This window comes from Sesamum indicum, linkage group LG5 (genome assembly GCF_000512975.1).
Source record: "Sesamum indicum cultivar Zhongzhi No. 13 linkage group LG5, S_indicum_v1.0, whole genome shotgun sequence".
NCBI classification, from domain to species: domain Eukaryota; kingdom Viridiplantae; phylum Streptophyta; class Magnoliopsida; order Lamiales; family Pedaliaceae; genus Sesamum; species Sesamum indicum.
This window is the reverse complement of record NC_026149.1, coordinates 3608558-3620808: the sequence shown is the minus strand read 5'-3', so window position 1 is coordinate 3620808 and position 12251 is coordinate 3608558. Positions and strand designations below refer to the sequence as shown.

The window sequence follows — 12251 nt, the reverse complement described above, 5'->3', positions numbered from 1 at the left end:
TTTATTAAAATAAATCAACATACACTCATTATCGATATTTATATCATCGGGGCCAGTTTACTTTTCATTATTAGGTCCTATATGAAAAATAATACATTCAAGTAACATATTCACGTTGCATTATAGAAATTTCAAGAATCCGATATTAATTAATGTTTTGGTTGAATAATTTAATCTATCTATTTAAGTGGGTTGAGTTATTCAACCTGAATAATACAAGTAAATATAGTATAATTTATACATAATTTTTTTATATAATTATTCAGATAACTCATATCACAAAATAAACGGCGCATTCCACTTTTAGCGTTGCAAACTTGCAGATTACATAAATTGGACTCTGACAGACAACAAAAACATAGGATCAGAGCCAAAATCTCACAGCAAACATCCAAAATTATATTAGCTTTCTTTAACCTAGTACTGAAATAAAAACTCACATCCTCGACAGTTGAAAGCCCTCCAGTTGAGAACAAAAACAATACAACCAGAGCGACAAACCCAATTTAACTTCTAAATCGCGTTTTATTTACCATATCTTTGTGAGTAAGCCATAAATATTTACGGTAAAAGTCGAATTATCATACGGGCCGGGCTGGAGGGTCAGCCCGTTTTGTGCTTCTCATTGACTGAGTTTATCTTCTCCAACCTCCATTCATCTCGGAGCCTGGCGATGAAAGTGTCGGCCTTCGCATTCACATCTGGGCTGGAGCAAGAAATCGACGGCCCCATTGAATCGCCGCCGTCGGATTTAACTGATATGATTTCAAAATCTTCCAGCTCCGGGGAGCTGCAACGGGAGCTGTGGGCGCTGCGGATTCTCACGAAGTCTCCGCGAGCAACGAATTTAACCTCCGGCATTCTGAATGGTGGCGGAGGTGGAGGAGGTGGCGTTGAGATGAGCGGCGATGGTGGCGCGATTACCATGGTTTCCTTGTGCAGGGTGCTGCGTTTTGTGGGTTTTGGTGGCTTACCGGTGTTGACCTCGCGCCACGGCTGTGGTTCTGCTGGAGACGGAGCTGCAGCCGGAGTAGGGGCGTCGACGTTCTTGAAACGCTTGCTTTTGCTTCCGTTTTTGAATAAGGAATTGAGTAATGATGAAGGCGGCGGAGGGGGTGGCGGGGGTGGTGGAGCTGTGGTTGACGTCTGTTGGAATCGCTTACTTTTGCTTCCTGTTTTGAACAAATTGTTGAAAATTGAATTTGGAGGCGGCGGCGGAGGGGGTGGAGGTGGAGTTGATACGGCGGAGACGGAGTGTATTCGTTTACTTTTGCTGCTCTTTTTGAACAGGTTTTGCAACACTCTAGATGGCGGGGGAGGCGGCGGCGGCGGCGGTGGAGTTGGTGATGGTTGTTCCTGTACAGAAGTTGGAAAAGAATTGTGAGTGGCACTGTCGTAAATATTTCTACTTTTCTCTTTCTTCTTTCTTTTCCTTTGGCCTTTGTACAGCGAAGCTATTGCTGTTGCGATTTCTTTCGTTGCGCCGCTCTTTTTCTTCTGAAGCTTTTCGCTGCCATGCTCCGTAAACTCAAACGTTGCTGCTGGTGGTCGAGGCGGCGGCGGAGGTGGTGGTGCTGGCGGAGGAGGTGGCGATCTCATTTTACTGAATTCAGCTTCAGCTTTTTGCCTTTCAGCGTTTTTCTTATGTGGGACGCGATGTATAGATCGTCTCTGTTTGAAAGTTGCGGGAGGAGGAGGCGGCGGAGGCGGAGATGAGTCAGGCTGCATTGGCCGCTGCGGAGGTACCGAACTGGCTTCAAATTTATTCACAATAATTTCCTCAACAAGCGTCTCAGCCGCTTCATCCTTCTGTCTATCATAACTCCGCCTCCCACAGCGTCGGAGATTATCAGTCGGCGGAGAGAGGTGAATTTCTCCCACTACCGTCTCCGCTTCCACTTTCTCCCTCTCAAGACTCCTCCGCCTCCCGCGGGGTCGTACATTATCAGGCGGCGCAGACCGGTGAATCTCCTCAAAAACCGTCTCCACAGCCCTTTTCTCTCTCTCTTGACTCCGCCTCGCGCGGCGTCGGAAATCATCAGGAGGCAAAGACCCGCGAAAATTCACCTCAAGATCATCAACGAACCTGAACCTGTCGCCAACACTTTCCCACGACGACTCCTGCCTAAAATCGGGATAAGAACTGCTGCTCCTCCTCAGCCGGCCGCGGCCGCCACTTTCCTCCACAAGATTACTATACTCGTTCCTCTCTGAATACTCCAACCAATCCGAACCCGACTGCCTCGTCCCATCAAAAGAACTAGAAATTACACTCAAATCAGCACCCGAGTTCAGGCGACCATCATCAGCAACACTAGATGATGAAGTTTCATCGTCTCTTCTTGCAAACAGGCCGCACACAATAGCAAAGAATAGTAGAAATACGTTGACGGAATTAGGCCTGAGGATTTGATTAGCGTGCGAGAGAAATGGAGGGACTACAAAAAATGCAACGAGTAAGAGGAGTATTGGGACGGATAGAATTAGCGCCACCGGACTGAGGAGCGGCGTTGAGGGCTGAGACCGCCTCCGGCGGGGGAGCGGACTGGTGGCGGTCTGAGACCAGAATGGCGGGGGAACCCCGTCCGGGTCCCAGGGCTGGGGGGGGGGGGGTTGCTTGAGTATTTTGGACAGACTTCGATTTTGAAAAAAAATTAAAATTTGATGCAGATTTATATAAATGTTAGTAGCATGAGTTGTATTATATAATATAAAATAATACATTTATCCATTGCTGCACGAAAAGGATCAATTTATTCAGCAATTGAATATTTTAAATGATGCAATAAAATAAATTTATAAGATATAAAATTTTGTGACAGATGATTGAAAAATCATAATATTACACTATTTATTGGAATATAATCAATGTGTGTTTGTAATTTAAATAATTAATAGAAATAAATAAAATCAAATAAATAATTGATCATATTTAATTTAATAACAAAAAAACCTTATCGAAATTGATTTTTTGAAATACTTTTTTAATAAAACATGTTTAATAATATTTAGTCGAAATAGTAAAAACTCAATTTTTTCTTTATGCAATTAAAGATAATTTTATTTTTTTAAAATTTTGCAAAGATAAATGATGATGTAGTGTTCTATAACACAAGTACGATTGATGTTAAAAATCGATTCGTATTACTTGGCCTATTCCTCTCGATAAGGTCTGTATTTATAGAACTTTCTAAATACGTTGGTATTTTATTTTCGAAATCAAATCTTTCTTTGGAACTTGTTGTGGATTTTCTTCCTTAAACTCGCATATTTATAGAATCTTTCTAAAAATACTGGTATTTTATTTTCGGAATAGAATCTTTTGTTGGAACTTATCGTGAATTTCCTCATTTGAACTCGTAAAAATCTTATTTCTGATCAACTCTCTTCTTTCGAATCTTTGGAGACATTTATCATATCTCTTTTCCTATTCAAGAACTCGTATTTTTTTAAAAGATTTTATCTTGTGAAGATTTTCTCGTAGTAATTTCTTTGCAGATTCTTGTCTCCATTCGAGGTTTGGAGTATCGAAGAGCTCGTATTTTTGTTGGAAACCCTATAATTTTTATTCGAACTTTTGTATTCTTGAATTAAAAAAATATAATAAATTACAAAAAAAAAAAAGAAAATCAATTAAACTCTTGAACTAAAATCAATCAATTGCTACCAACACCCCATGATAATTAAGGCCAAAACCATTAAAAAAAACCCACATTTATTTATTTAATCGCTAGTCAATGATGGACTTTTGGTGGTTGCACCGCGTTTTATTCCCTTCAATTTAATTCTTTAATTATGAAAATAAATTAAATATATTTTGGTTTTTATATTATAGAAGAAATTGCATCGTAATTGCTATGAATTTGTCCCCAGAATAATTAAGTAAAACTATATGGGAGATGGCATAAAATAGGGTTTTTTTAATTGAAGCTGCTACACAATTACCAAAAATAAACTTCAAGCAGAATTGGATTTTACATTCCAAAATTTTTATTGTATTTTTAATTTTATTTAATATATACACGCCCACATATACAAAAAAATTTAAATAAAATAAAAAAATGTAATATAATTTACGGATAGAAAATCTAATTCAACTTTCAAGATAAGACTTAGATATTCCATTCAGTGCCTTTTGCATTGGGTGCAACAGATATACTATAATTTGTTTGACTCGACGGTTGCATAATTGATTATAAGATAATTGATTGCGAGAGGACGACTTTCGAAATAACTAAGTTTGGAAAAAAGTTATCACAGTGTTGGATTGACTATGTTATCCCTCATTCGACGTTGATCCCAATCAAACATGCACCTTGTGCGGATGAATATTTTATGAACCCACTATGTGGATAATTACACTTTTGGTCCCTATACTTTCGGTCACAATCGATTTTGGTCCGTCTAAAAATTGAGGGTAAAAATATTTTGGGTTGAGAATTATAATTGTTTTTATACTTTGCCATCTTTTTTTTTTTTAGTTTTAATTTATCATACCAACGGCATAAATTCTGTAAGTTACGACCCTAAACTACTTTTAGATGGACTTTTTCACCAAAAAATGGTTACATACAGTAAATGCGTGTAATTTTTCTCCACAAAATATTGAATTTGATTGTTTTTCCGAGAAATATGCTATTATCTGACAACAAAAAATAAAATTCATCATAAATTTAACAAATCCATAGTGATTATTTAGAAATAAAGAAGATTCTTGCACATGTGCGTTTGAGATGGTAACAAAACTCGTCTAGTTGATATGCTAGATTAAAATTAATTATAAAAATAAAAATAAGAAAATATAAAAAAGACAATGGTTTGAACAACAAAATACTTTTTACCCAAAAATTGAACCCTAACAATTTAACAATTTATGAACCTAAAAGATTGAAGTTTTGATTCATTGCTAATTAATTAAAACTTTTTCCAGTTGGTGGAGGCTTTGAATTTGGATTAATGGCATTGCCAAAAGCCACCAACAAACTCATATACATAACTCATTTATTCAAATGTATTTAAAAATTTAAAATTATTGCGGAATAATAATATCAATTTGGTATAATTTTAGAAGTACTCTTCTTAAAAAGTGAATTGTTTTGACGCAAAAATATTTAAACCCGATCAGACCTGCATCAATAACTCATAATTATCAATGTGAATTTCAAATCACTTATTCAGTTCAATTCTATAAATCTTAGGCACGAATACTATAATAACGGTAGTCTGCTACCAGCATTCGATGCGATCAACATTGTGCTGATTTAATTACCTAATCTCGGATGAGCACTGCATACCAGCTTACCATCCACGCTAATTGATGTTGTCCCAAGTTAAAGAAGTCATAAATCCTTTTAAAAACATTATTGCTCACGTGTAAAATAAGGGGTTGAATGAATTTTATATTTTGCGTTAGTCGTGATGTATGAGATGATAAGTTGAATCAAATTTCTAAAAAGTATTATAATAATTCAATAGATGAGGATGAGAATGAGTAAACTAACCAATTAATACTAAATACTCGTTAATTGTCGTGGTTGACGATGTTGTTTGTGACTAGTATGCGTTTATTAATCATAGTATTTATGTTGATTATGAACAAATTCAAAGCATTGAACATTGTGATGCTGATGAGACTCAATGCTTCTAAATCCAAATTTAAAGATTTGATTTATGATAAAAGTACAAAAATACCCTCCATTTGTTTTGATTTTACTAGTATGCCCGTATAGTATGCAGTCATTCACTTGAATTTTCTTTAAAAAAAAAAGTTAACAACACTTCGTCTAAGTTTCATGTTCTCTTGAAGGTCCCCCACCGGGAACGGATCATCTTGCCGAAAGAGGTATTTGGGAGTGTTAATTTCGGTGTTTGTAATTTTCATCATTTTCACGTCTTAATTCAGTGTTCTCATAGATAGTGTCAACTAATTCAAGCAAAAAATTGTGTTTGGGTTTAGTTGGGATAGAAAGTAATGAATAAAATGCCATCAAATAAAAGAGTGTAAATAAGTGATATTGAGAGTGTTCTTCTTTTCTTTTCTTTTTCTTTTTTGTGTATATAATAGAGAGATTGACATTGAAGTTCAACATATAAAACTCTAAATACGAAACTAAAGTTTTCCTTTTAGCATAAAATTGTAGCATGAATGTAAAACTTGTGGTATGAAGGTAAGAGTTGTCTTCTTCAGTTAGGGGGAGCTCCCAATTATAGGAACCTTCAACCGCTTTAATAAGACCGAATTTCCTATGGATTCGGTGGAGAAGTCTTACGAATTTGTAGAGCATTATCTCAAAGTAGTTGGATAAAGTTGAGTTAGGGACATCTCTCAGCGGTTGAAGGACCCCCTCCGAATTTTGTAGAGGGATAACCCCATTGGGGACTTGCAATCGTTGAGGGCGATTGGAGACTGTTGCGGATGAGGGTATCCTTCTCGATTTTGGCCGAGGTGGTTAAGGATACGCCTTCCTCCAGCTGAAGTTCAAGCTTTTCGAGTTTACTTTCGGCTGGAGGCACCATGTATACTCATTAAGGTGGTGATCCTTATCCTATTTTGTGTGGTGTGCAGATACCTCCTATAACATTCATGAACGCTATGTGATATGAATTTTGACTTTGGTTGGGCATTTTAAATCTCTAAACTTCCTTGTGTGCCTGTAAGGCCCTCTTAGATTTGGTTGATTTAGTTTATTTTGGCTAATTTATTTTCTAGGAGCACCTCTGCCGTGTTTTCTGATGGCTCTGCCCGAATTAGGCTTCTTAGGGGCGTCCTAGGCCCTTATTCAAACTAGGCCTCCTGGAGGGCAGCTTAGGCCCATTCTATTTTTACGAATATTAAAGTTGTAGAGAAATTTATAAGTTAAATAGTAGTAAATTTGAAATATTTAAAAAAAAAAAACTAAAAGTGAAAGGAAAAACGAAGTTTGAATGCTTCGGTAAACAACTTAACATTTACAATTTTATCAATAAGTTGCAAAAATTGATACGAAGTTGTGCTTAAATTAAATTTATTTAAATAGTTCGAAAATAAAATGATAAAACAAAAATATTTTTTAATTTATATTTAAATTTCAACAATAAGGTGATAAATGCTTATTTGTTAAACCCTTGCAAATAGCCCCCAATAATACTTGTACAATAGTTGTTATGGGCCTGAAAAGTTACAAAGGCCGGCCCAATTTAAATACAACGGGCTCCAATCAAATTCAAGGTCCGGTGGAATATAATATTTATATATATGTATTAGATTCCTATAATCTTAAATTCCCAAAAACCCTAAACAAAACCCCCAAATTCGGACAATTGTTGTTGCAGGCGGAAACAAGGGCTCTTAGAGGCTACAACGTTCCATCCTCACGCACAGGAGCACGCGGTTGAGGTGGGGAAGAGATGGTGTGGTTTCAGTGCGAGGACTGCGGAGACAACCTCAAGAAACCCAAGCTCCCTAACCACTTCAGAGTCTGCTCTGCTTACAAGGTTTCCACATTCAACGCCACCTTTCTGTTCTTTTTGTATAATTTTTTTGGTCAAATGGGTTGTTTTTGTGTAATCTAATCTGTTTGTAATTTGTTTATGATCTTCGTTTCTGATTATGCATTAGTTGTCGTGCATCGATTGCGGGCAAGTATTCGGGCAGCAAGACGTTGAAAGTCACACTCAGTGCATTACCGAAGCGGTATTTCGAATTCCCTTTATTGTCTTTGATTTTTTTCTTTTATTGCTTTGTTTGAGTTGATATTGAGTAAAATGGCAGATATTAGTTACTGCATTAGCTTAACTGAGGAACTTTCTGAGATTTGATTCAACGTACTGCATGTTCTCTCATTTTATATGTTAAGTTGATGTAATTAAGTTTAATAAACACCAATTCCATGATCTGACATGAAATATCTGTTGGAATATGATGTATTATCTGATATCGTGTATACATACTATGACATCAGGAAAAATATGGTCCAAAGGGTCAAGGGAATGCTTTGAATGGATCGAATACTAAACCCAAAAAAGATTCAAAGCCGAAACCGGAGGTTGACATAAATGTTGGATTATCCAAACTCCCTCCGTGGTTCTGTAGGTATGTTTAGCTCATACAGGTATATGTAGTTCACCTTGATGGTATGTTTTGGTTATTTGTTAAGTCAAAAACCAGATAAACGAATGAAAGAATTGGCCAAAACTGTCTTTTACTGTGTCTTGATGGCGCCTGGGGAAATGGCCGGAAATCACGAAAATTAGAAGCTGGCATGCCACTGATATATATTGTATTATTAGCTACTTGTGATATATTGAATTTCATGCACATCTTCCCACATACATCTTGATCCGAGCTGCTGCTTGTTTATGATTAGGGAAGTGTATAGACTCAAGCATCTTTTGTGTTCTGTTAGTACTATATGGTGGTTTCTAGTCTCTTATCTGTTACTAGTTATTTTTCGTTTTCCTCTCATTTTCTTCCTAACAATGGATCTTAGTATTGCACTATCTTATTGATATTCTGCAGCCTATGCAACACCAAGGCCACAAGCAAGCAAGCCTTGCTTCTCCATGCTGATGGGAAGAAACACAGGGCTAAAGCAAGAGCATTCCATGCAGCAAACCAGCAGCCTAATGATACTGCAGAAACGAAGGGTTCCTCTGAAAACAATGCAAAAACTGAAGCTCCTGAAAGTAAAGATTTGGGAGAAAATAATGCTTTGGAATCAAACAAGAAAAGAAAACTCGAGGCATCTGAAAATGATGGTGCTCAGAACAAGATTAGAGGTGATAATCCGGCGGAACTAGGCAACGGTGAAGTTATTCAAACCAAAGGAGCAGAAGCAAAAGGCTTGAAGAAGGCCAAACACAATGCAACGGAGGAAGATGCAAAACTGGATTCTGCTGCTGATAAGGATTCCAGCAAGAAGAAAATAAAGTGGAAAAAGCTTATTACTTCTGCTCTGAAATCTGTACGTACCCTTGTCCTTGAGGGCCCTGCTGCGCACCATGGCTGCGGCAGGTGAAAGCCCAGCGCCATTTTTTAAAATGGTTCTGGGCTCTTGCTGTTTGCGCCATGGCGTGCGCCATTTATAACTATCCTGTGGATGGTTTACATTAAAAGTTTTTTGTTGGATTCTGAATATTTTGCTGATAATCTATTATAGTTTATAATGTGTGGATAGGATAATATCTATTCTTCCATGTGACAGAATCCAGATGGTATGATGAAACTGAAGAAGCTTAGGAAATTTGTTCTGAATTCTCTCAAGGAATCTGGCCATACAGAAGACAAAAACCAAGTATCCGGAATTCTTGAGGAGAAGGTGAGTTGCTTTTGATTTGCATTCTTTATTTGTCAGAGAAAAGAAGTCACTAAAGGTTCTTATGCCTCTGAAATACACAAGCGACTCCCTAATTGTTTAATCCCCTTGACTATTATCTCGTGAAAATGTTTTGCAGATAAATTCAAGTTCTAAATTTATTGTTGATGGAAAATATGTTCGCCTAGCCACGAGCAGCTAAGAAGGAAAATACTTTACTTCTGCAACTACTTTATTCACCTACGGACAACTGGAACTTGCTGAAACACATTATGCTGTTGTGCCACTTGGAACAGGAAATTTTGGTTTTAGATTTTTATCTTCAGCACCAGTGAGCCGCTCTGCGTTCTAATTGGATCGTGAACAGTACACAGTTTTTATCTTTGTTGAGAAATTAGATATACGGAAATGGTTTGTACTGCTCACTGTCATAATTATGTTAATGAACAAGATTTTTTATTGCAAAATATACTTGATGTCCTGGAATCGTGGATCTGTTTTATGTTACAGCAGCAGAATCCTTTTTAAAGTAGAAAATGGCAAAAATGGGAGTTGGTTAATAGACCTGAAACCTCAAATGTCAAGAAAGGCCAAACAAGGAGCAGATATTGGGAGTAGTTTTATTCAGGAAACACTACTTTGGATGACTGCAGGATGGCTTAAATTCTCAATTCAAAATCATTTACGTGCGATGCATCTTTTTCAACACTTGAGGCGAATTATTCTTAGAAGTTGCAATTAACTCTTGTTGATGCCGTTTTGCTTCTTTAAACAATTAACTCTTGTTGATGCCGTTTTGCTTCTTTAACCAATAATTTTTCGCGTACATTGTATGAGAACATATAAGTCAATGAAATTTTTGTTCTCAATGTATGAAATTTTTTAAATTATAGGACTAAAATTATAATTTTTTTTTTGTTTCTGGCTTTCATTAAGTTATTCGTTAATGAGGTTGATGATAGAAAATGAGTCCACAAGATAAAAGTTTGGAGACATCATTTGTCTTCAGAATGGGTGATGAACTGATTAGCTTTTGGAGCAAACTGTCTTCTTACATTCCAATTTTTGGCGTGTTTTATCTCAAAACTTCCTCAACGGACAAGTATTTTCAGTTAATTATTGATTTTTCTAAAGCTATCTCTTGCATTTGCACCGTTTGTTCTTGACGATGTAATATACAAACTTAGATATTGCTGCAAGAGACAGAGAAAATCCGACAAAGAGAGAAGATGTTGCTTTTCGAATTATGCTGCTTCAAACTATTGGTGTCTTAGCATGTATCAATCAACATTACAAACGGTAGGAGTAAACGGTGGAGCGTCCAGGAAACTGAGTTCTGATTTGTCTCGAGGTGTATAACTTGCCGGGTTTCCCAGGGAGTCATGGACGTTAGTTATGTTCAGATTCAAAATGGAAATATAGGTTTCTCTCTCAGTGAACGCACTGACCGACTCTATAAATACCCCGTTCATTCTAAAATGATGCACAACAATCCTTTGTATCAAGTTTAGTTTACACATCAGAAACCCTGCTTCTAGCACTCAGCTAGCGGAAAATGGCCATGAACCCGAGTTGGAGGCTTGTCATTGCTGCATTACTAGTGCTGGAAATGTGGAGTTCTCAGGGCACAGCCCGTACACTGCCTGATGCAGCAACGGTTCAGGAACATGAGCAATGGATGGCACAATTTGGACGTGTCTACAAAGATGAAGCTGAGAAGTCCAAGAGATTCAGAATATTCAAGGAAAATGTGGAGTACATCCGGTCATTTAATGAGGCTGCGGCTCGTCCTTACAGGCTTGCCATAAACAAATTTGCTGATTTGACAAACGAGGAATTTGTGGCATCGCGAAATGGATACAAGATGGGATCTTACATGAAGTCGACTAAGGTTTCATCGTTCCGGTATGCAAATGTTAGTGCAGTTCCAGCCAGCATGGACTGGAGACAGAAAGGAGCTGTTACTGGTGTCAAGGACCAGGGCCAATGTGGTAAGTGAATGAAGCTATTCCAATTCAAGTTCACTTTTTTCTAGAGAAAAAGAGACTGATCTTCGGAAACAACCATACAGGATGCTGCTGGGCATTTTCAGCTGTTGCAGCCACTGAAGGAATCAATCAGCTGACAACAGGGAAACTGATTTCTTTATCTGAACAAGAACTTGTGGATTGCGACACAAGTGAAGATGAGGGCTGCAACGGTGGTCTCATGGATGATGCATTTGAGTTCATTATCAGTAACGGTGGCATCACAACAGAATCCAACTACCCTTACGAGGGAGTTGATGGCACCTGCAACAGTAAGAAGGAATCATCCCATGCAGCCAAGATTACAGGGTACGAGGATGTTCCGGCCAACAGTGAGCCTGCATTGCTGAAAGCTGTGGCTAACCAACCAGTATCCGTTGCCATCGACGCTAGTGGATCTGACTTCCAGTTCTACTCGAGCGGAGTTTTCACAGGAGAGTGTGGAACTGAGCTGGACCATGGTGTCACTGCAGTTGGCTATGGGAAAACTAGTGATGGAACCAAGTACTGGCTGGTGAAGAACTCATGGGGAAGTAGCTGGGGTGAGAATGGATATATTAGAATGCAAAGGGATATTGATGCTGCAGAAGGCCTCTGTGGCATTGCCATGCAAGCTTCTTACCCAACTGCTTAAAATTCTTGAAACCTTGGATTGTACAAGCTCCCATGTTAAGACACTCCTGTCCTTAGAATGTGTGTGTATACATACGTGTAAATTACTTTTCGGTTCCAAGAATTGCTTGCAAACAAAGGCCTCAATATCCAAATTATTCTAGTTTAATTGCTTTTTGTGCATCATATTTCACGAATAGGATTTTCTATTCTATTTTACATATGCATGTCACGTACATAAATATTATCTATTTTATCTAAAAAAAAATTTATACCCATATCGCATATATGTTAAATGGAATAGAATATGCAATAAAAT

General features: G+C 37.6%; 3 protein-coding genes across 3 annotated transcripts; 2 read left to right on the top strand and 1 right to left on the bottom strand.

Annotated features, from left to right (window-relative positions):
• Window positions 604-6516, bottom strand: LOC105162002 (formin-like protein 20). Its single transcript, XM_011079902.1, has 2 exons — window positions 6408-6516; window positions 604-2438 (listed from the first exon to the last, which is right to left on the bottom strand). Exons 1-2 carry the CDS (start codon window positions 6514-6516, stop codon window positions 604-606), a joined length of 1944 nt encoding a protein of 647 aa, XP_011078204.1.
• On the top strand, window positions 7273-9779 carry LOC105161894 (UBP1-associated proteins 1C). The gene is made up of 6 exons (XM_011079743.2): window positions 7273-7473; window positions 7598-7672; window positions 7941-8071; window positions 8498-8942; window positions 9183-9296; window positions 9433-9779. The coding sequence occupies exons 1-6, from the start codon at window positions 7387-7389 to the stop codon at window positions 9493-9495; spliced, it is 915 nt and encodes a 304-aa protein (XP_011078045.1). The 5' UTR covers window positions 7273-7386; the 3' UTR covers window positions 9496-9779.
• On the top strand, window positions 10761-12096 carry LOC105161893 (senescence-specific cysteine protease SAG39-like). The gene is made up of 2 exons (XM_011079742.2): window positions 10761-11284; window positions 11365-12096. Exons 1-2 carry the CDS (start codon window positions 10849-10851, stop codon window positions 11952-11954), a joined length of 1026 nt encoding a protein of 341 aa, XP_011078044.1. The 5' UTR covers window positions 10761-10848; the 3' UTR covers window positions 11955-12096.